We start from the raw sequence: 24,333 nt of genomic DNA on the forward strand, positions 1-24,333 counted from the left end.
ACCGGGGAAACACCACCCAGTACTCCCAGCGAGCCCTTCGCCCAGCCACCCGTGCTGTCGATTCTCTGCCCCTGTTCAGGTCCAAGCTAAATACCTCCATTATTTCGCTCTAGTCTATGACCCGACTGCTTCTCCCTATGAATCTATAAAATACGCTGACTGTTCTGTACAGCATCCTAAGATGCGGTGAATCTAAATGCTACGTAAATATCCATTGTATTCTTTATCGTAATTTTGTTGGTAGTAACATCCAAAAACCTTTTTCACCGTGGCTAACAATCACAAAGATTTGCCATACTTCAAAACGAGACCTCGTCTCAATGTGCAGTTCATTGCTCGCCACCGACTGGCAAAATTCGATGAACACACTACCGATGCCTTTTTTCATTTTCAGATGATTAAGGCTTCAAAGTTAGTGTAAAGAGTGCCCGCATCGTGAAAGACAACGGTGAACCCCCCCAATCAAACACATCTTTGTTAACAAGAGCATCATGCTCGTGCGGCATCGATGCGTTGACACGGGTAGGCTCGGGGTGTTTCTTCCGCAGAGGGCAACTCGTGAAGCTAAAGAAGCCAGCCAGGTTCCATCAACTCCAAGCTTGCCAGCCTCACTCCAACCAACTATGGATGTTGAAGTTCTTTCGCGCCGTACGTAGCCAACCGTGGTAATCGGAGGTGCGGGGGAAGGACAACAAACTAAAGACGAAAAGGAGTTTTTAACTCTTCCTACTTTCACTGTGCCAGTCAACTACGCCGTTGGCAACTGGCAAGGATCGTCATTATTATTACTTGTTGATCATCAGAACTGACGATGCCACGTTGGCAGTGGTGCACGAGCGCAATTAACAATGAGCTTATCACGCTCATCGACATCGTCCCGGAACGTGACCACGTCTATATATTTTAATCTTTCAATGCAGTGTTGGTGGCGAGTGTGGGCGAGTATTTTGTTTCTTGCGCCTCCACTCGTGGCCCAGACGGCAGCTCCATGAGGAGCCATACGATCTCTTACAACGCGCAGTTCAATTGCCACTGATTGCCCAAAACAAGCACCCACTGTGGGGCATGTGGCGGTTCTCTTTGACACTATCCATTCGTGTGTTGACACTTGCCTGCCCAGGAAAGCCTAGGCGAGTCTCAGTACTCTTTTTGTCGGGAGGGCGCCTGTCAAGTTTTTCACATGGGGGTGATGTTGCTTACATAATCCCTGTTGAGTAATTTGCAGGTAATTTTTGCACCAATGCGTATGTTTGGGCCAATATCGGTAACAATGTACGGGCTTTTTTTTCTTTCGCTGTGGGAGGAAAATGTAGAACTCGGAGGAAAAGCAGAACAGGGAGTAGAAGATACAAACTGCATGCTCACTCACTCTCCGACACTCACCCTCCGCAGAACAGGGGGCGAGAACATGCACACTCCACACAGAAAGGTGTCTAGGTTGAGATTCGAACTCAGGCCCTTTGTGCTGTGGAGCCACAAGTGTTACCAGTGTACTATCCCGGCCCACCGGTCACCAACCTTGTTGCATCGTTGCCAAGCTAGAAAAGCTACGGCCACTGGGGGAAGAGCGTTAGGCAGGTTTGCAGCGACTGTCATAGGTCACACACCACCTACAATTATGACTCAAAGCTGAATGTGAATGACCAGTTTGCGCACACAATCTCACCTGTCACCACGTGTTGGAATTAATTTGTGTTGACTCCTACAGTTCGATGGTGTATCCATTTGCATTGCTGATTATTGTTAAGCATGTAACCATTCACTGATTAAAATTAGATTTTGCGCAAAGAAAAGAACATCGCTTACAATTTATGCGGATTGTATGCAAACGTTATCTTAAAAATGAAAAAAATGGGATGGAATGGCGCTGAACGTACGCGAAGCACAGTCCCAAAGAGACAGGAAAAAAAACGACACTGAAAATATAATCAACGCTTCAATCTTGACGGTTCATTAAATCGCAGGAGGGTAGTGGGATTGGGGAATTGTTACACGCTTACAAATAATGTCGCAGCGCACCGTCGGGAAGAGCGAATGCTTACGACGAAATAATCCGGAACAAAAACACGAACATTTGTTCACCAGTGGCAGCGACGCAATTTATTTACAGTGTAGTCTGTAAGGAGGCGTTGAGGTTTGTCTGCACACAATTTGCCAAGGCCCCACACCGCACAACCCCGCACCGCACACGGCTAACTTACGCGCACCATGCGCCACCACGCGCCACCGTCCCACGTAGTCGCACACGGCACCCAGCGAGCCGCCCAGCCCGCGCTAACGATGCCGGCAGCAGCGCCGAGCGAACAATACGGTGGCGACAAGCGACGCGGCACAGAGAGAAAGAGCGGATGCCGGGTTACGGCCGCCGGCCGGTGTCGGAGGCTGTGACCCACGCATGTCGCCCGTGAGAATAGCAGTGAAACACCCGGACGTAATGGCGCTGAACGTACGGGACTGAGAGAGACGGCGCTTTAGAACGGCAACATTCCAGCATCACACGGCGTCACGTCGGGCGTGGCAGCGCACGGAGAGGAGGAAGATTCGCCAAAACCCAGAGAGAACAATAGCACTGGGACGCAAGTCCAACGTGAGCTTCATGAATTACAAGGGACCAAAGCAAAAACCGGAAATGACACTGGCAGGCATTAGTGAGGCCTTTAATTTTTGGACAATGAGGTGGTATATGATATATGATCACACACCATGGGTGGTCACAATACACTTTGTTTGGTAATCAATAGAATAAGGGATCATTCATTGGGATAGCAACTCTGGTGTCAGTCACAGCGGTCCTGCATGGATGTCTTTGCCACATGACCGCCAACCAATGGAACAGCAATCTGTCATCAAATGTTTAAAAAACAACATTTTCAAATCGTGAGCTTAGCACAATAATGGTGCTACTGAAATTAATCATCAAAGCTTAATAACCACCCTGGAGGACACGTGTGGATGCATATAAATAAAATACCAAGGCTTGTCCAAGTTACGCCTCCACCCTCATTTCCAGCCGATGGCTCTGGTGGCCATGCGGCTGGGCTCAATTTGGGTGCGGCGTAGCGAGGAGCACGGACACGCGGAGGGGCGTGCACACGCCGCAGCACGGACACGCGACCCGCTCGCTCGCACCACATTGCATGCACGCCACCATGAACCGCCCGCGATCGATCCAACAGAGCGAGAGCTCGGCGGTCGGAGGGGTTCAAGGACACACATAGACAAAGATCCCCTGTATAGCCTGTAACAGAATGGGGCAAGTGCTGTTCGCGAGTACCTATGAAGGCCAGAACGGCACACGGTGGGGGGGGGGGGGGATGATGTGGCCAGCACCACACTCGGCCGCCTTTGTCTCCCCATTGGCAATGTTTACACACCGCACCAGGCACTCATTTGATGGTGAAGTCGACCTAGAGGAGGCCCAGGACCGGTTTAGATAAACGCCACTTGTGTTGGCCGTCAGCGGAAATTGAACTCGGGTCGCGCGCTAACCACGGCGCCACCCGCCAAGCTCCCGCATGACAGGGATGCGTGTCGCGTTTGGGGAGGGTGGGCGACGGAGCCGGTGCCTCCCAGACTCCAGTCCTGTTATCTCCTCACGGCAATCAACAATTTCCTTACGATTAATTACGCGCGTTATCTACACGCGGAAGGCCACCATGGAAGTTGAGGAATCTGTTTTGTTGCCGAGAGATGTTTTGCCAATCCCATTCATCCCGCACCTCCGATTAGCACGGTTGGCTACACACGGTGTGAAAGAAGTTCCAGATACACACGTACATGGTAGAGTAAATCTTGTTGTCTGGCAATAAAAACCACCCACGCATATGTGGGAATACAATGCAAAGCCCCGTAGAGTTATATCCAATAATCAATTGGTGTGTCGCCATAACCCAGATGCACGCGCGGTTGTTGCACACGCAAATGCACTCAACGATGGGGAGAAATAATGGGCGAGAGGACTGGAATTTGGTAGGCCCAGGCTTCTACGAGACGTCGCTCTGAATCGTCGCTCACCTGTCGAGGCGTTATTGTTTGAATGATTTGGCATTGCATCGGACAGTGAGTGGATCAAAGCTGCGAGCCACAACTTAACTGTGGCTTTAAACACTGTTCGTAACAAATTTGAACGCCGCAGCTGCAACCCGAGACATCTTCACAGCTACGAACCAACAAATCGCTTTTACGTCTCTGCCACCGCGACCCCAAAACGCGAGAATACACCGTGGTAAGCACCGTCACCGAGCGCGTGCACACGACCCTGCCCGTGACCCCGCCACCCGACCTGACCTCGACCCATCCTGACCTGGTGATGGATGGATGGATGAGGTAAAAACAAAAGAAAAGTGTTACGTGAAGCGGTCTTGTCCTGGAGGCAGAGACTGCGGCTGAGAGCGTGATCGGCGCGGCGTGGGGGGGAGGGAAAGCAGACACAGCGTTAGGATGCCGGCCAGGTCGGCGCGCGTGCGTGCGTGCGTCGCGCGTGCGTGCATGCGTTGCCACCCCATGCAACGCAGTGGCGGGTTTCCTCGAGCCGGAGCGACTAAGGCACGACCCACGGCAGCGACGCACGCCGCCGCCGTCGTCCTCCTAGCACTGGGGCGGCAGCGTGGCCGAGCTGCGCCGCACTCGACGCTCATCGCAGAGGTTCGCGGTTCGAGCTTAGTGGCCTGCCCTGGTAAATACTGCGGCGTACTGGCCGTGAATGCTACGCGCCCGCCTGCTTTGCGGTGGATCGGGCACAGATGCCGGGATGTGATTCGAAAGGGGGTAGAGGCCACGTGTGTGTTCGATGTCACGGTCCGAATTAGAAAATTACCTGTAAATTACAAAAATAACACAAAAACACAAAGCAACATCGGCCCCTAATGAAAAACATTTTTTTATTAAGGCACTGAAGAGGCAGGGCTAAGAGACGATAGGGGTTGAGGTTCAGGCACTGGAGGTGTGGCAGTGGCGTCGGCTTGGCGCTCTGCGCTTTCAACCCGACGACCCGAGTTTGATTCCGGGACACGGCCAACATCAGTGGCGAGTGATACTGGAACTGTTCCTAGCCGCCCCCTTTAACAAACTGCACTTACTGGCGGAGTGAAGTACGGTCAAAATACAAACTACATGACCAATATTGTATGGGGAGGCTTTCTTCTAGCAGTGGACTGGCAAAGGGCTGTGAATTGCTGTTCGTGTTTAATTTTCGCACGAAGCGTAAAGGCAGTGTTGGAGAATAGCCTGGGCTCGGTGTCGAACTTCTAACACTGACGCCTGTCCCGCTTAGCGTCGCGCCCTACCTGGGTAATGAGAAAGCTGAGCCTACCAAAACACGCCAAGAAAGACGCAAACTCGGAGCCAACCAACGGCTCTTATCCTGAGAGGGAGGCGAAGAACTTCGACTCAGGCCGTCTGACTCGAATTTGGAATCTTCGAAGTGAAATAAAAAGACTTCAAAGTTAGAGAGGCAATCCCATCACCGCACTGACGTTACGAGAGAATCACAGCGCGCTGACCGCAACGCTGCGTTTACACGCTTGACCATCAACGAGACGTCAAAAACTCATCGCTCCCAGATATTTTAACACCCGCAATGTGGTGATGATGGAGCGCCTCACCCGAACTTAAAAGCATTTTTTTTCACAATTAACAAAGTTTCAAACTGGTGTCAGGCAGCCCGGGGTACTGGGTATGTGACGACGCGTTGATTCATCAATTAAATTGCCCCGCATGCCCACGACACGCACACATCAAATAGTGTGCTAGGTGAACGTCAATTAATGAATGACTTAATATACATGTGCATTATACAAAAACGATTGGCTAATGTTTCACGTAGGTCAATGTCAGGCACAAAACTATCGAAACGAGACAATATTGTTTTTTTACAAATGAGACTGTTAAAACAGCACGAAAGAATCTACTCTTGAATTTAATCGTGACCGGTTTTAATGTTTTATCCAAATTTGTGTGGCTACATCTCCGTTGTTCGATGCCTCGTCCGTGTTGTTGTTCCCTCCACAGCACCTCCAGATGCTCAAGTCACGTTGTAAGTAGTTTCCTGATTATTACTACGAGGACAAATAAATCAAATCCGTGGGTGTGGGGTATCGGTTGAGACAAATCACGACCCGCCTACAAGGAGGCGGGAGGAGTCGCTCGACGGTTAGCGCCACCCCGTCAAAAAGAAACGCTCGCCGAGAGCTCGCGGCGCGACGTAGCGCCGGCGCTACGTCCGCGAGAACAAGCCGAGGCGCGCCCGCGCGCCCGCACGCCCGCGCCCCGCGACCGTCACCTGCACGAGCTGGCTGCCCTCGCCCTCGCGACGGCTGTACGGGCGGATGATGCCGTCCTCCTGGATGACGCGCGGCGGGCGCATTTTCTCCACCGTCTCCGACGCCTCCGCCTGCCTGCACACGCCACCCGCGCACGCGGCACAGGACAGACGCGCGCCGCCGTCAGCGCGCGTGTGTTTCGCGCACCCGCGTGTTTCGCGCACGTGCGTGTTTCGCGTGCCCAATCGCCGTGCGTCCCTGCGCCGCGTCGCTCCTCCGTTTACATACAGGGCAAGCGGGAACGGCCCTTGTACACTTGTTGTGTTATATGGAGAAGCACGCTCAAGTAACCCCCACCACCCATGCCGAGGACTTGGCCTACCAAACATTGACATCACAATCATCATCATCAGCACCACCATTACTTATCTCCACCACCACCACCACCATGTTGAGGACTCGGGTCTACCACTGCTCCATCTCATCCACACTGCATTCAAGCAGCACACTGCAGGTCGCAACAACACAATTCGCCCATCCACTCAACTCGGCCACTTACACAGCCACTCAATCAATCACCCAGTCACTCACTCAACTGCTCACTCACCGCACTGCAGGTCACCTCACTTCCTTTTCTGCCTCTTCCCCTCGCGCTGCTCCACTTAGGAACCCCCTCCCCATCTCCTCTTTCCCCGAGCCCCGATCAGAATAACCTTGCTCAAGTCAATAAACGTGTACGCGCTATTCATCTATCAAACCGACAGTGCTGTTTGTTGCTGGCCACTTGATGTTTTGGAACTTTGTCAGTAACTGTGTTTAACACGCGCTGCATATGAACATGAACTCCCCCCCCCCCTCGTGGAAACAATGGCGCAACACCCAGCCAGCCCATGCGGGCACCGAACAGCTGTCCCACACAACTTGGAGGGAAAATTTGACACGAAGGCTTTCGCGGCCAATATTATCCATAAGAGGTTTTTGTTTTTTTTTGGGATATATTGCGTAAATATAAACGTGTCGTTAAACCCACCACTCCCCGACACGGCCATTTACGTGACAGACCTTATTAATTGGCTGTCGGGGGGTGGCGGGTTTAACGACACGTTAATATTTACGCAATCAAACCCAAACAAACCTGGCTTAAAGGGAAAGAGTGGGAATTTGAGGCCAGGTGGTCCTCCCCCTTCCTGCGGAGCTTTGAATAAGAGTAAAGGAGGGGTAGATGCCCCCCTGTCTGTTAATGTGAGATGGACCCAGAACGGAGGAGAGATTGTCACCCCCACCCATAATGCTGCGTGTACGTTGTATGGTTCATCGCGCGTTCTTTTTCCACCCCCCCTCCCGCCCACACCCGGTGTCCCCTTAAAATGTTGGTTACCTCGTTTCCGCCCCCCACATTTATAAGCCTTCTCCATCCCACCCACGTGTCCCCTGTCCAACGGAAGATTTCCACGGGTTGAGGCGTCGAGCCTTCCCCCCCCCCAACCCGCCTACGTATGGTTCCAAAGAGCCAAAAGTCCTCCCCACCGTGGGTTTTTTCCGTCCACCCACCTTGAAACCACCAGTGTGCTGTACCTGGCTGTCCCGGGCCTGCGCGCTTATCACAATAAAAACTGTGTGGTGATGCGGAACCGTGGGGTGATGCTGCTGCTGCTACTGCTGCTGCGTTGCCAGTGGTGCACAAGCACAATCAATAAAAAACTCGACACATTTGTCAATTACACCACCCGATATGATTTACGCGCCACGTGTGTTATGAACGGTTGTATTGTGTGAACGATGTTTGCAGGGGGTTCGTCTCTGAAAGGCGAGCGGTGCAAGGGTGTTATGTTATTATTGATGCAGTGAGTTTGGTTGGCACAGTAGGGAGCACAGCTGGTGCATCCCATGGCAACTGGGTCTGTCTCGTGAACTCAGCCGTTAGCCTTTCATACATCACGTGGCCTCAAAGTGCACCTAGCCTGGCACAAGCGCAGTGGTGATGTCAACGCCACTTAGTGGTGAATGCCGGTTGTTGTTTTTGTCGTTGTTGTCGTTGTTGTCGTTGTTGTGCGTCCCACCTTTTAATCCCCTCCATTGTGCTGCTGGCCATGTCGATGACGCCTCCCGCAGGCCGTGCCACCACCCCCACCAGCCCCTTGCCAACGCCCTTGAGGAAGCCGGTCGCCCCGCCGCTCCTTGCACCTGCACCCAGCCCGGCGCGGCGACACGCATGTCGGCAGGGAAGCCTCGCACGCTCAATCACTCGGTCGCTCGCTCTATCGCTCAGCCATGCTTTTCAGCGCTTGCTCCTCCGGAGTTATTTTCCGCCTTTCCTTTTTTTAGGCGCGTGCGCTCGGAGAGAAGTCTTTGTCTAGTGCCGCGGCTCTGATATAATCGCCAAGCGGATATAATCAGTGCGGGGAATAGAGCTAAGAAAAAAGTGTGCAGATGCAGGCGTTGGTTGTGAGAAAGCAGTGGGGACTCACCCTCAATGGGTTTGGTGATAATACCCGTGACACCTCCAATCACGCCCTGCCGAGAGAGAAACATTCGTACAACACTCGTACACAAGGAAAAATACAAATATCCCCTGTATTGCTTTAACAGAATGTTCGGGCAAGTGCCGTTAGCGAGCAAACATTATGGTTGGCACGGCACACGACGGGGTGGGTGGCCAGTACCGCATCCGGCCACCTTTGTATCCCCAGTGCTAGTGTGAGCAGGAATGGAACTCAGATCAGTGGTTTCACAGTGCGGTGTGCTAACCACTACCCTACCCCTCCCTACCGCACCACACGCACACACGCACGCACGCACGCGCGCATGCACACACGCACACACGCACACACGCACACACGCACACAAACGCACACGCACGAGTTGTTCGTGTTTGAAACGCAAGCTTGACTGGTTCAGCTTTACTGCTGCCGGCGCTGCTGTGCGCTGGGCCTGCCAATCGATGACACCACTCACTCACTCACGCACGCACGTACACCACCCACAAGGACAAATATATTGGCTGGTGGGGGAAAAGTTCTGGGTTGCATGAAACTTGAGAGATGCAAACCAGAAAGAAAAAAAATCGACAATTTAGCAAATATGCAAACGTGTTCTTTTACCCCGATGAGAATACGCAAGTACATTTTGCCCGGATGGCTACCCAGGCGGCTTCCATGCTGCTCATTGACGACTACCCGAAGAGAGACGCGCGTTGGGACAGCGTCACACGACCCACACACGTGAGTGGATTCTCCCAAATTGTTTTATTTGCCGTCGCCGTACCTTGAGGAGGCCCTTGCCACCCCGCGCCAACCCCTCCTTCAGGTCCGTGGGCTGCTGGTTCATCTCCTCACGCCGCTTGCGCTGGTACTCCTCGTCCATGGTGATCGTCGCCAGGCCCTTGCCCATGGTGCCCGTGATGCGGGACACCATGCCGGCCGCGCCACCTGTCCCCCCCAGGGGCACGGTACACGTGTGAGCGCGTTACACGTGTGAGCGCTTACACGTGTGAGCGCGTACACGTGTGAGCGCGCACACATATCAGCGGCGTCGTCAAAGGCGGGGGAGGGGGGGCGGCAGTAGTGCGAGTTGTTGCAGCGTCTGGGAAGAGTGGCGGTGCGTGGATGACATGGGTGGGGGTCCTAGTGCAGGGCATTAAATGGCTGCTCCCTCTTCAAATTCACCACTGCCCCCCTCCCCACCCCCTCCCACCATCCCACCCCCCACCTCTTGGTAGCCCCGGTGCCGGGGCCCGTCCAGCCTTAGCGCCGCGGTGCAGTTGCACTGCCTGCACGCTCGATGATTATCTTCATTAAATCGTACTTAACCTGCTGGTCATAAACTGCGGCGCTCAGTCACCTAGAGGGGGGGGGGGAGGAAGTGGGCAAGGAACGAGAGGCCGCGGTGGCTGCTGTGCTGTAGGTGGGGCCACAAGGGGCAGACTCTAACCCAGGGGTCGGCAACCTGCGATGCGGCTCTTTAAGGACTGCTTCGTGACTTTATTTATTAACGACCCACTTTCTCGCATTCGCACGCATTGCGGCTCTTGAAATATTGCGTTTTTTTAACGAATTTGAAAAAAATATCCTTTCTGGTTTGCCGACCCCTGCTCTGAACCAAGTGGTCCGTAACCGTCCTGGACACCGCGCCTCACTGTTAACCCTCGACACTGTTTTGTTGGGGACCACCGTGTTTCGTGAAAAAAAATCGTCATGTGCAGTGGCCTTGCGGGCCGCCTCCAAAGGACTTGCAGACCATCCAGCGGTGCGCGGAACGCGCGTTTTGGAACCACAGCGCTAAACCACACGTACCCACGGTGTGTCCGAAGAGGGACTTCATCCCCAACGCCATGCCCTCAACGAACTCCTCAGGCCCCTGGACAGCTCCCTGCAGTGCCGGAGCAAGGGGAGGGGAAAGCACGGAGGTGACGTCTGTGGCTGCGTCTCCCAAATCCATCACGGAGCGATTTATCGAAGCGGAGCGATTTATCGAAACGGAGCTCGCAAAACGTAGCACGGCAAGAGCATTGGACAGTGGTGTCAATCCGCACCATGCCAATGATTTAGCCAGAAAAGGGTCCCTGAGTGAGTCTCACGAGACTCAGGAGGGTCGTGCATTGGGATAAACTAAGGATAAACGAAACTAATACATTTAAAATTTTTATTTTACCAGGTAAGGTCCACTGAGCTTTATCGCTGTTTTTAGAAGCGACCTGGCCACAAATAATAGCTCAACAAAGTGGCGTATCATGTGGAAACTTATCGCAGCAAAATAATCTAAAACGCATGTTTCTGAATGTGGAAGGAAAAAGCGGAGGACCCAGAGAAAAATCCATGCAACCGCGGGAAGAACATGCAAACTCCAAATATAAAGCAGGTGTCAGGGTTGGGATGGAACCCACGGCTACCTGTATACCAGGCGAGGTAGTTAACATCTCTCCACCGTGGCGCCCAATGCCTGCGGATAGTTTGCCCAATACCTTGGTGTGCATTCGCAATGTGATCTTGGCGACTCATAAATAGCATGGACGTACAATGCTGGTTATTCAGAAAGAAGTGCTCATCTCCACCCCTGGTTCTCAGCCGATGGTGTAAATATTCACGTTCATATGGGAGTGGCGAGTCTATCCACACACGACTAGTCTTGACTTTCCAACAGAGTGGCACTTATTTTATACACCTGGGGGGTGGTAAATGATGGGCTGAATTGACCCCAAGCCAGGATTTGAACCACGATCATTTGCCCGCCCGGCAGTGTTTCAGGTGTTCACCAGGCCGCTGTCAGGCCGTGCCGCCGGGCGTACTGGGTGGTGTTGTTGTTGTTAGTGGTGTTGTTGTTGTTAGTGGTGTTGTTGTTGTTGTTACCCTGCACGTGCTGGAGGAGGAGGCTGTCACATGGCTCTGTGGCTACGTGGGGCTGACGTCCACTCGCACAAATATAACATTGGCAGACATATCTACTTATTTCATGAATTATTTCCTTTGTGTATCTGGTGCTCTAACTGTGTTAAAGTCACCGCATAGAAGCACTTGCTAAATAAAACCAGGCCGCTCGGGAAGCCGTGGTGCACACTGGCTCACGCGCGTGCGTCAGCCTCAACGTCCACGTGAACACATCGAGGCTGTTGCTGCTCGACTCCCCACCGTACGATAGAAGAAGAGGGGGCAGCTGCGACCTGCACCATATCTGATGCTTATAACAACAGGCATATTGGGCAGGGTACTGGGGGGGTGGGTACGGAAGGGGAGGCAGGGGGATACACCGATGGGCGCGAGCTCACCTGATACGGCTCGTAGAAGAACGCCTCGACCCCCTCGGAGAGACCGTGGATCAGTCCGAATGGGTTTCCCAGCACGTCCAGGCCCAGCACCACCTTGTACATCTGCTGCAACGCCTGCGCGGGCACCACACACGGACGCAGAGAACAAGGGGCCCTCTCCCTTTAGTCGTCCAGACTGTCGGGGGCCAAGTGCTGTTAGACTTGTTTGAAGGCCAGCATGGGGCGAGGGGGGCGAGGCAGCCGGCACGCGACGGGGGGAGGTTGTGCCCACGATGGGAATGTTGGAATGGAATTTTAACTGAATTGGGAGGGACGATTTTGGCAGGCTCGGATTTGTCCACAGCGTTCCTGATCGTTTCTCTGCCAATTCTGACAAAACTCCGGTCCAAATATATCGGAAGCGAGCGGAAATTCCAAGGGGTCACCAGCGGCTGTACGCTTCGGCGATTCACCACAAAAACAAAACCGCAAGAGCCGTTCCTACGATTCCAACGACACCGCATTCGACTCCACGAGTTTCATATTGATTCCTGGCGCGAGATCGACCGCGAGAAGTGCCCAGCACGACGGCAAGGGGACGCCGCTCATGCGTCCGTGTTGACGCGTGTCTCTGCGTGTGGCCAGTGCCACCACTGCACCTTGCGGCTACTCTAGAGAGCCTGACAGAGGGCTACACACCGGGACATATCGTAGGCCCATGTCTTTCCACTGCTCGACCATATTGTGTGCCACAAACTGGAAAAAAAAACCTATTACTGTGTTGGTATGACACAAGAGGAGGAGCCCTTCACACCCTCACCAACCTACTCACTCACACACCCACCCACCTACTCACTCAAACACCCACACACTTATTCACTCAATAACAGCCACCATTCGCCATTAAGTGCGGTTACGTCACCACGGCGCTTGTAACAGGCTATGTGCACTTTAAGGTCATGTGAAGTGTTGAAGGCCCACTGACAGGAGGCCGATCTTGACACCACTGCTACCAGTGATTGGCAAGTCCACTCAGCTCCAATCAACCACTCACTCACTCACCCACTTAATCACTCACGTACTCATTCACCCACCCATTCACTCACACACCTACCCACCTTTTCACCCACCCACTCACTTAGACACTCACACAGCAATTTATTCACTGTGCCCACTCACTCATTCACCTACCCACTCAGTTACACACCCACCAACTTATTTGCTAAACCACTCACTCACTTACTCACCTACTCACTCACCCACTCACTCACTCACCCACATAGCAAAGGGAGGTCAAAAGTCAACATCCTGAAGTGGGGTAACTCAAACGACCCTGACCCTTGAGAGTGTGGTGAAATACAGACCGTGGGGCATCAATTGGTCTGAGCCTTGCACCACGGAGGACCTGACCAGAGCGACACCCACAGCGGGTCACATCACGAGCCACGGCCTATCTACGACTAGCCTGCTCGACATATCAAGTGCCCGACAACTGGAGAAAATCCTTGGCGGCTGCGGTGACAGGACACGAGCAGCAGCAGGAGGACTGCTCACCTGCTTGGTGTAGTGCCGCGTTGCCTCGGCGGTGAGCTGACTGCCGGTGTAGAACTTGTGATTCACCTCGAAGAAAGCCAGCCTGGGGGCCCGACATCACCACCACCGTTAGCATCACAGCATCAGAAGTGAGAAGCTCACCACCAAAGACACTCGCAGAAAGAAACGGCGACCGGCACCTGGAGGCGGCCGAGGTCGAACTCTGGGATCGGGGCTCTGGGTGGAGGATCGCAACCGGCGAACGGGTCGCGTCGCTACGCGGCTCCCCGACCCCCGACCCCGTGCGAGCACGCACCTGAACACGACGTCCTGCAGGTCGGTGAGCGTCGCTCCGATGCCCTGCAGGAACGAGTTGAGGGTCCTCAAGGGGCCCTGCTCGGCCTGACCCCCCGGGAAGACGGTGCCGTCCTGCGACCCGCCGGCGCTCAGCGAGAAGCTCAGGTGGATCTGTGGCCGGCAGAGGGTGCGGGAAGATCGAACAAAAACGGCGATGAAGACCGCGCTAGCGACGAAAGCCGCTGCGTTCGTCGAAAACCGCGGAAATGCAAGAGGAAAATACACGTAGAAGAGGCTGGCATTCTGGGTAATGGGCCCCGTTTCAAGGCAGAGGGTAGAAGGACCGACCGACTTCATAGTTGATAGACTGCACCACAGTTCCGAGTGTGGAGTCATTAGTTAGACCACCTAACGCCATACTCTAACATCAGTAAAATCTAGCTGTGATGGTCCCACCTGAAGACGGAGACTTGTGTTGCCTCCGAAACGTCGTGATTGAATTTAGTTATTTTAATGTATTATTATTTTATTTTATTCTTATTATTTTTTACCTACGTGACTTGACCGAAAAAACCTAAGAGTATGAATCCTTGCAGTCACGAAAGCTTCAAATCTAGAGTCAGTTAATCCTTCTACTCTCTTCCCTCTGCCTGCCTCACCACAGAAGTGTCTAAATATCAGTAATGACTCCATCACCTTGACCGCTAAGAATAACCCTTTTTATCGGCAAAATTTCAGACAAACCCCTTGAACCACCTTGCGGCTGTTCTCCAGGGCAAGTCGTGAAGAGCAAAGCGACCTTCCAACAAAATTCACGTCACGTTGGATAATCTTTAACAGCGCTTTTGTGACCCCCCCCCTCGCTCCGATACAAGACAGACGCACGGACTGACACAGACAGACAGACAGACAGCGAACGCGTTCAAGCTTAGTTGGGCATCGATAAAACTGGCGAGGGAGAGCGAGCAAGTGCGTCGACGGCGCGGAGGTGCGTGCCTTGAGTGGGGAGATGTGCAGGTCCTCGTAGAAGCTCACGGCCGACGTGTCAGCAGCTGTCGCCTCCAGCGCACAATCCTCCAGCGCCTTCAGGTCGTCCTCAAACAGCTTCACCTTCGCACGCACACGGCAGCCGGGAGACGTCGAGCGGTTACCACCGTCGTCATCATCATCGCTGTCGTCACGGCGGAACGTGTCAGGATCAACCCTCATCGTCATCAGCAGCAGCGCCATTAGCACCAGCAACACAATCACAATCACCGGGAGCAACATCGCTACCGTCAGCAGCAGCATTGCAATCGTCAGCAGCAACACAACCACCAGTAGCAACAATACCAACTGTCAACAACAGAAACATCGCAATCATTACCCGGCAACACCGCCACTATTGCGGCCACAAATAGTTGAGAAGAGAACATTTTATTTTATACCTACGTGACTTTACCGAAAGAAGTATAGAACATTTTTGTTTGATTCGGAAATCAAATCCTGAATCGCCATCCCGAATCGCGGCAAATCATCACAACACCGGGGGGGCTGCAGGGGCGGGAGGTGGTTGGGTGAATGTCAGACGCTGAACTATTTGGGTAATTTTTACATTTGTCGTAAATAAGTAAATAACCCATGCTTCATTTAACATTGTTTACTGCCCAATTGAGAACCTTGGATTTCACGTTGTTTCTTTCCGAGCGACTCGTTAACGTTAATTTAAACACGCGTGGAGGGTTGTGCTTAATGCGCGCTCGTGAACTTAACAAGCGTCGCGGACGTCACTTGCGTTGTTCATTTCACCCACGCCGCCAAATTAACGACTCACGGGTTTCTCGAGCGTCGTGAATTTAACGAGCTCCGCTCGATTAACAATTAACGAGCGCCGCGAGGCTAACGAGCGCCGTTAAAGCAAACGACCCCGCCGCCACCGTGCGACCCTGCCCCCGCGCTTGCCCTGGCCGTGCCCCCGAGCGTGTGGCGCTACCAGCATGCCCTCGGAGGCCAGCGTGCTGTCGGCGGTCACGAGCTCCAGCAGGGCTCCCAGGAAGCCCATGTCTGCCTTGAGGGCCATCTCTTGAATGAGGACCTTGAAGTACCTGCCACGGGAGACACGACGGGACTTGAAAGCCACGCGGAAAATCGGATGGAGAACGGCTCAGAGCGGCGGAAACCCCGGTTCAACGTCAGTCATCACGCCGTGTTTTGTGGCCCACCGTGCAGAAAAAGGACATCTGGTGTTTCGTGAAACAAACGTGTGGGCAAAAGTTGCGCGGACCGCTTCCCATGGCTTTGCGGACCACCGGTGGGTGGGAACTCCTGCTGCTGATAGCAACGGTGGCGAGGACCTACAGCCCGTGTGGGTCACTGTACTGTATGACGCTCATTAAACTGACTTCATACGCCCCGCGGCCACATGAGGCGTACGTGCGAAACGGCCAACAAACGACATTCGCTTCTGTCACCGCACGTGCATCGGAGCCGCACTCATTGGGCACTGGAGGGGAAAATTTCCAACCCGGCAGCAGCACTGTGTTTCTAACTTTAGCGGGCTCAGTCGGCGAGACCAAATTATGCTTCGCACTACATCATTACTCGAGGACGCTGCGGCATTAGCGGCAGGCATTTGAAAGCCCTCTTGGCTCTCGGTAATGAAATAGGATTCCACGCCACCAGAGCCCGAGAGACTAAGGGGTGGGGAACGGCACCATGGGGGTTGGGCACACTGCACTCTGATCCTGGCAGACCCGAGTTCGATTCCCGGAGCGATATGTGAATTGGGTCTACGAAGCGCCACCGTAATGCCCACCTCGAGGCACCGCACCGTCACCAACCCGGACTGACTCGCGTGGTCAATTGTGGTGAAACATCCTCACGGCTAATGTGGCATGGAGGGGGGGTTTCCATCCAGCAAAGCACTAACACGTGGCTTTACATTGTAATTATCCTCGTGATTATTGTTGTTAAGAGACAATAATAATGAATAGAGTTATGGAAAATGGCCCGCGTGTGCCTCACTTGATCTGGGTGATCTTGCTGTGCTCCCCGACTCTCGTCACGATGCTCACGTCCACGAGCGGCTTGGGCTCTGCACCACGCACAACCGCACGTGCCACACGCGCGCACGTCACACACGCTCCGTGAGCACAAGCGAGACGCACAAACCCGTTCGCCGCCTGCGTGCCGTGTCGCTGGCGAGCGAGCGAGCGCACGTGCCAACGCGTGTGGTGACGTCACCGCCACTTAGTGGCGAAAGACGGTTGTTGTTGTTGTTCGTACAGGAGTGGGGAGCGGCAGTGCCAGCAGTTAGTGTGCTACACTGCGAACCCGGTGATCCAAGTGTGATTTCCTCTCACGGCCAACACCAGTTACGATTATCTGAACCGGTCCGATTATCTGAACCGACTCAGCCTTAAAATGAGCACCTGGTGCTGTGTGTAAAAACATCAACATTGGAGAGACGAAGGTGCTGGGCGTGGTGCTGGCTACCCACCCCCTCTCGTGTGCCATTCTGGCATTCATAGGTGCTTGCTAACAGCACTTGCCCCACCATCCTATGAAAAAGGCTACAGAGGGATCTTTGTCTTTGTGTTCGTACCGGAGTCAGCGGCGATGGACTTGGGGGGTGGCACGGGGTGGAAGACGACGGGGAACACGGAGCCCGGCATCTGCGAGTCGATCTAAGCGTCGTCGTGGTCGGGTCGAAGCAAAAAGTAAAAACACTCAAGGGAAGCAACTCAACTCAACACAGCAAACGGTTCCTACGCAGAATTCAATCTATTCAGACCTCCTGCAAATGCAAGCTTCAAGCAAAACGTCGTCTTTAACTGCGAAAGTTGGCTGCGAGAATTGCTCACCAACGCACCTGCCGTGAGCTGAACCTATAACCATTGGCACGTCGTTAAAACTAAACGATAAACTAGTTTTATTTTACCAGGTAAGGCCCACTGGGCTATACCGCTCTTTTTCAAAAGCAACCTGGCTATCACAAATTATAGCTCAACAAAATGGCTTATCATCATCACGTGGACAAATACTCTAAACGCATGTTGATTCTAAATGTGCAGGGAAAAACCAGAGGACCCGGAGAAAAATCTATGCGACCGCGGGGAGAGCATGCAAACTCAAAATATACAGGCGTCACGGTTGGGATCGAACCCACAACCTCTTGTATACCAGGCAAGGTATTTCATATCTCACCATAGTTGCACACAATAAAATATTGGCTTCAAAAACATAAGCGTTAACTTCTTATTTCGTGGAAACATACGTAGATATATGTCGGGTGTGTTGTTCTGGGCCGCCTGACAAAGTTTGAAGCTTTGTTAGCAAGAACAAGCCTTAAAAGTTTGTGTGTGTGTATGCGTGTATAGCCTTCGACACTTCACGTATCCTCAAAGTGCACCTGGCCTGGCACAGGCGTCGTGGCGACGTCACCGCCACTTAGTGGAGAATGGCGGGTGTTGTCGTTATGTACAGAGTATGTATATGGTGAGCGGCAGGGTAGCGGTTAGCGGGCTGCGTGACGAACCCGGCGACCCGAGTTCGATTCCCAGTGACAATTATCTGAACCAGTCCTGGGCCTCCTCGACGTCGACTCAGTCTCAAATGAGTACCTGGTGCAGTGTGTAAACACCTCCACTGGGGAGAAAAGGGCAGCCGGGCGTGGTGCTGTTCACCAACTGCCTCGTGACGTGCCGGCCTTCATTGGTGCTCACTAATAGCACTTGCCCCAATAGTTAGTGAACGCTGTATAGGGGATTTTTGTCTTTGTACTTTTGTACGGCGTACACGAGTGAGCGTGCGTGCTACACGGGCCCCCCCCCCCCCACCTGTATGCGGTTGATGCGCGCCCGCAGGCTCGTCTGGTGCGGCCAGGTCGTGTACTCCACGCGCACGCCGGGCAGGAAGTGGCGGCGAATTGCCCTCTGGTTGGGAGCCAGCAGCATCATGGGAGAGCTGGTGAAGTCCACCTGCATTGCCGCACAGACGCAGGGCACAGCCATTACGTCCACACTTCAAGTTCGCAGGCTCAAGACTTCATTATCTGAAACTGGCAAGGCCCCACTGAGCTGAGCAGCTCGGTTACAAGGACGATCGCAGCCCAAGACAGTCAGCAGTGGCGGCGGTTATAGAAGATCGCGGGGGTGGAGAGAACGTGCAATCTAAAAAAACGACAACTAATTATTTAAAAGAAAACTAAGTTCAAAAGTCAAAGACTCCCCAATGCTCAAACTACGGCACTTGCCAATGCCAATGTATATATGTACGTTTAAGTTTTTTCGCAGCGTAAATAACCAACCGTGCTAATCGAAGGTACGAGGTAAGGACAACAAACGAAACACAAAAAGCAGTTCTAAAGAAATTAGTTTCCATCGAGATTTAAAGTACATAGCTCCAGTGGCTTCCTAATATCGGAAGAGCGTTCCAGACGGCCGAAGAAGCACATCTGAAAGCGCGCGATGCGGCAACCCTCTTTAAGCATTAACCGCGGGGGTTGCAACAACAGCGATCGTTGTGCCGGTGCCGCGTCTGCGATCACGTGGTGTTCGAAGACGACGCCGAGCGTGAACCGCGGGGGTGGAATGATGGCGGTGGCGGAAGCACTGCACGCGCGGCGAGCGACGCATCATGCCTCGATGTCCGAGTCGATGCGCACGCGCCCGTGCGCCTCCGCGCTGCCGTCGGACAACGCGAACTTGACATAGCGCTCCTCCAGCAGCGCGCTCAGCTTGCCGCTCATCATCTTCCAGCGCCGCTTGGGCTTCTCCTCCCACACAACGCCCGAGCTGGCGCCAGCAGCGAGCGTGCAACGAGAGAACGGGCGCAGCGGTGAGCGAGTTTGCGGTTACGTGTGTTTTTTTTTCCTTCCCCTTCCCCCAGTGAATGATTTGCGTAATAGTTTCTATGAGATGCTGTGACGTTTAAGCACCACGTAAATTCACTTCCCTGAACCGAGATCCTCACGCGGACTCTCACAACTGTGGCGATGTTCCGTTTTACCACAATTTCACAAACCGGCGAAATAACTTTTCAAATACATTTTTGCTGCGCCCTCGGCCGCGACCCTCGCGGACACGCCCATCGGCGAGTGGCGCCGGCCTCATCGCCCTCCCAACCTGGTGATGCCGATGAAGGAGATCTCCTGCTTGGCGGCGTCGTTGACGAGTGAGAGCCCGAGCGCCTGCAGCGAGAGCGCGATGCGGGAGCGCGCGCGCTCCACCAGCGGGGCGTCCTGCGCCCGCGCCACCACCTCCACGTCCGCCGTGAAGAGCAGGCAACGCTGCAGGCCGTCCAGGAAGCAAGCCCACGACACGCGCAGCTCCTCACCAATCTCCACCTTCCCGGCATCGTCCTGGGGCGAGAGGAGGGCGCAGATGGGGAAGGTCATTGGGTCAAGCTGCCTCCCCCACATTCGGGTCAGGAATTCGCCTACCTCCACCTTGGATATCTACACAACCGACGAGCTGATCCTTGCTGAAAAAAAAGTAACAAAAATTATCAGACAACACACCCCCTTCCCATATTTGTCTCTCCATAAAACAAATACGTTTTTTAGTTTCTTTAAAAATACCATCAGCCACACGGCCGTCTCGGAAGAGAATTTCTTCAGCAACATCGGTTTAATTGGAGCAAACTCTGGACCGGGTTTAATATCCAGTGTTCAAATGCCAACCAGAGTCGGGCCGGCTTTAAAATGCGCACCTCGACAGCCGTTTCGCTGACGGGATGCAAAAATAAATCAAACTTTAAAAAAATTATGCGCAGAGACAAATATGGGATGGTGCGTTTGGTTATCGTTCTGTATATATTCTCCACAACGACGCAAATTCTTTTTTTGTCTGCTCAAAGATGCTCGTTGTCCCACTGGTCCCTGTGATGTCTACCCCCTACTATTCTACACGGTCTTTCAACCCATACGGTCTTTCATATTAATAACAATAATTACTTAATTAGCTAGAAGAGCCACAAAGAGTCCAAAGACTCTCAGGAGAATTCTGCATTGGGATTTTTTGGCCAATACCAATATTATTATTATTTTCTCTGAGAGGAATCCAAAACACCTAGAGGAAACCCATGCCGAGAAGGGGGCACACAACGTATACATTCACAAACACAAAGACGTTTGAATCAGGATTCGAACCCAGTAAGCCAAGAGTGTCACTACTGCAGCAACACCTTTTAGTCCTACAACGTCATCAGATTCGGTTGCATTAAGATGCTCTATCAATCCAAAACCAAACGTAATGCTGCTGTGCTGTGATAGTTTACGCTCACCAGTTCGATCCCATCTCCCCTAGCGTGAAACAATGGGGCACGTTTCTTAAGTCCCCTCTCCTCCGCGCCCACGTCTACCCGCAGTAAAAACTCGTGCGCCGCAGTTATTCGATCGGCAGGTCGAGCGCTGTGGGAAAATGCGTGGGTGCTCCCGCGCCTTCCAGGGCGGTCTGACCAGCGTTGAAGGGGCTGGGCAAAATACCGTGCAGAGAAGATGGGGCTTTCTTGAGCTCCTTCTAGTGGAGGCCCCCCCCTTGGCCAGCAGTGGCATGAGAAAGCAATTGCAGGGCTGCACCTTTAGCGCCTTTTTTCGAATACAAAAACAGCCAATTGTAATTAGGAGCGCAGCCCAGCTGGGCTTGGCTGCCCGCGTCTTCAGATAGATTAGCGGGGCTCATAATGAGCTCCTCACCTCTTCGCGCGGGAGAGGCACTGTATTGACAAACGCGCGGCTCAGCCGAGCCAGGATAACACCTGGCACCGGCGGAGGAGAGGGGGGGGGAATGGGAGAGTCATTAAATGCCCTCGGTTGTAGTTCTCTTATATCGCTCAAGGTCAAAATTATTTTTAAAATTAATCTCAGCAATCGCAGCTGGGCTGGAGCGGTCTTACATTAAAAAGCGATTAGGCGATTTAATTTTACGTGCAGATATATACGCGACCGGGCTGAGGCCATCAATTCACCACACTTGGGAACAACGCCTTTCACGTGGGCTGCAGCTCAGAATCAAACCCAGTATCTCGGTGGTGCCGGCTCATTGCTCATTGCTCTGACATGGGCATTTAAACACACGTGTGTATAAATATATATGACACAGTGAGCAAGGTACCATGCTGGCCTGCCAGATGAGTCGTGTAAGGGCACCTCTGCTCCGAAGTATCCCAGACAGTATGAGAGTGACTGATAAGGTGTAAAGTTTTAAAATGTCAATTGAATTCTTCTTTTTAATTAAACGTATTTTGTTGTTCTTTTTATGACACGTTGTTAAACACAAGTGGTTGTTTGTTGTTAGAGCGACAAGTCAATAAATATCTAAGCCTGTGCCCTCTGGTTACCCTGGGCGCTGTGTCCTTGCACAGTCCTGGCCCAGCCTGGCTCAACAACTCGTTCAACGAGCCAGCACCATGGCACGAGGGCACGGTGTTTCACCAGCACCGCGCCTGGCCGCCTCTATCTCCCCAGTGTGCTGATTTGTAGACGCTGCCATTGTCGGCAAAGTCACATGCCTCAGAGATGCCGATTGGCTGCAGCCACTATTTTTCAGAGGGACAAAAATACGCAAGAGGTGACATTAAGGGCAATCTCTCAAGGCCTTTATATTTCTCTCTCTGTTACAATGAAGGTCTGCAATGTCACCTGTTAAAATTTACATTCTCATTTTAGGGCAGTGCTATTGATGAAGTTTTGGTACATTTTCCGAGCAAAGGCATTTGGTGATAACAAGCCATCGAGCTGAAACTTCTGGCAAGAACAGCCGAGGGGAGCCAGGGAGAGGACACGGCCGTCGCCAGCGAGGGAGGTAGCGAGGTGGGTGCGGGAGCCGTGCGTCCGTCGGTGCGGGGCGGGCACCTTCAGCAGGTCGAGCTCGTAGCTCTGGTCGCAGCAGGTCCAGCGCAGGTGGCGCTTGCGGCAGGGGTCGCTCCACGTGTAGAGCACACTCTGCCCAGGCTGCAGCGTGCGCTCGTCATTTGAGTCGCTGCCACCACCGCCACCACCACGATCACCACGAATTGTCAACATCACCGGCAGCAATGTAATCAGCATCATCATCAACAGCAGCACCACTTCCATTTTCATCATTATCGGCAGCAAAACTACCACCTCCGCTATCAGCACCATCAACACCATCTGCAGCAAAGCCCGAGGGCAATGATTGACTGCGTTGACGAACGCAGACCAGTGGATAACGGTGGACAGTGAGAGAAGAGAGGGGAGCGCGGAGTGCCGAAGGCGTGTGTTACCTGCTGCATGACCGGTGGCATTGCCTGTCGGTCATCAATAAATAAACTTTTGCTGAATACCATGTGAGCCGAATCCTTCCACTGGTTTAAACAAAACAAAAATAACAAATCCCCGTTGTGCGTGGTTGTGGGTGGGGGGGGGGGGGGTGAGCGGTACCTCTGCATGTAGGCAACGACCTCGTGCGAGTGGTTGACAAGGTGCACCGGCGCGGAACCCTCAAAGTAGTCGGCGAAGGAGATGACGGTGGAGTGCTCGCCCAGGCTCACGTCCATCACCAAGCCCACGTACTGCGTGGTGGGGGGGGGGGCAGACGGACGACGTGCCCGGAGGCGTTAGGCCAGCTAGTCCCCCTGCGATTCGGATCTCTACTCTGGTCCGTGTTTCACCAGTACACCTTCACTGGGTGAAATTATTATTTTTAAACTGTCTCCTTCCTCAATTTGTAATCAATCATTTTGTTGTCAGCTGATGAGACAAAGTGTCAACGCGCAACTCTTGGCTGGGCAATGCATTCGCAGAACTTGCTATGACGGAACTAGTTTTGACATCCCTTCAAGTGACCTCTTATCCACACTAGGGGTGCACTTTGCTACATGTCTTTCTCTAGAGATGGCAGTCCATTACCATTTGATTAATTATTTTTATTTTATTTTAAGTAGAATCTGCCAAATGGGAGTGACAAATATAATGGGGCTTTTTTTTGTGCAGTTCCCGATGGTGAGCAAGCTTAGACAATCGACTCGCTAAACGAGAAAACCCAATTCAATCACGGGTGGCCACAACACGGATTCCAACCCGGGCCCCCCCTTAGCTCAATATTCCAATGCTCGAGCCGCCCAGACACTTACAATATACATCTTTCCATCACGGGAATCACTACAAATCCACTCTTGGTAGATATTTGATAAAATCCAACACCAGACGAAAATAAAGTGATTTACAATTCAAAATGCACATTACTTTTGTTTGTACATCTTACACTTGGCTGTATGCAACATTAATCACCGTACAGCCACCCAGCGTTGTTGCTTTGGCTCTAAATAATATTTGAAAAACATTATTCGGCGATGCCACTTCTGCTGCTGCGCTAGGAGTGGTGCACAAGCACAAGTAAAAAAACTCAACCCGTCCATCACAACGCTGTATGTGACCTCAAGAGGAGAAATAAATATAATAGGTGACGTTTTGGGCAACGGACCTTCTTCATGGCACATAAATAATATATGTTGATATATTTTATTTATGTGCTATGAAGAAGGCCCATAGCCCCAAAATGT

General features: G+C 52.8%; 1 protein-coding gene across 4 annotated transcripts in view; it reads right to left on the reverse strand.

The window, feature by feature from the left end:
• LOC144731603 (intermembrane lipid transfer protein VPS13A-like) overlaps positions 1–24,333 on the reverse strand; it is a 114,781-nt gene that overhangs the window by 9,761 nt on the left and 80,687 nt on the right. For 3 of the 4 annotated variants that reach the window (XM_078612780.1, XM_078612777.1, XM_078612778.1), the window contains 17 exons: positions 23,213–23,343; positions 22,664–22,790; positions 19,935–20,170; positions 19,451–19,604; positions 18,648–18,788; positions 17,414–17,495; positions 16,834–16,903; positions 15,803–15,914; positions 14,827–14,940; positions 13,850–14,001; positions 13,555–13,636; positions 12,022–12,135; positions 10,553–10,628; positions 9,525–9,688; positions 8,729–8,774; positions 8,321–8,444; positions 6,281–6,395 (listed from right to left, as the gene is read on the reverse strand). In XM_078612780.1, coding sequence (XP_078468906.1) covers positions 6,281–6,395; positions 8,321–8,444; positions 8,729–8,774; positions 9,525–9,688; positions 10,553–10,628; positions 12,022–12,135; positions 13,555–13,636; positions 13,850–14,001; positions 14,827–14,940; positions 15,803–15,914; positions 16,834–16,903; positions 17,414–17,495; positions 18,648–18,788; positions 19,451–19,604; positions 19,935–20,170; positions 22,664–22,790; positions 23,213–23,343 — 2,040 coding nt within the window. Of the gene's footprint in view, positions 1–2,073; positions 4,386–6,280; positions 6,396–8,320; positions 8,445–8,728; positions 8,775–9,524; positions 9,689–10,552; positions 10,629–12,021; positions 12,136–13,554; positions 13,637–13,849; positions 14,002–14,826; positions 14,941–15,802; positions 15,915–16,833; positions 16,904–17,413; positions 17,496–18,647; positions 18,789–19,450; positions 19,605–19,934; positions 20,171–22,663; positions 22,791–23,212; positions 23,344–24,333 lie in introns of those variants that run through there. The other variant, XM_078612781.1, reaches the window with a different exon arrangement.

The sequence above is a fragment of the Lampetra planeri genome, chromosome 39, assembly GCF_965212315.1.
Source record: "Lampetra planeri chromosome 39, kcLamPlan1.2.h2, whole genome shotgun sequence".
NCBI classification, from domain to species: Eukaryota; Metazoa; Chordata; class Hyperoartia; order Petromyzontiformes; family Petromyzontidae; genus Lampetra; species Lampetra planeri.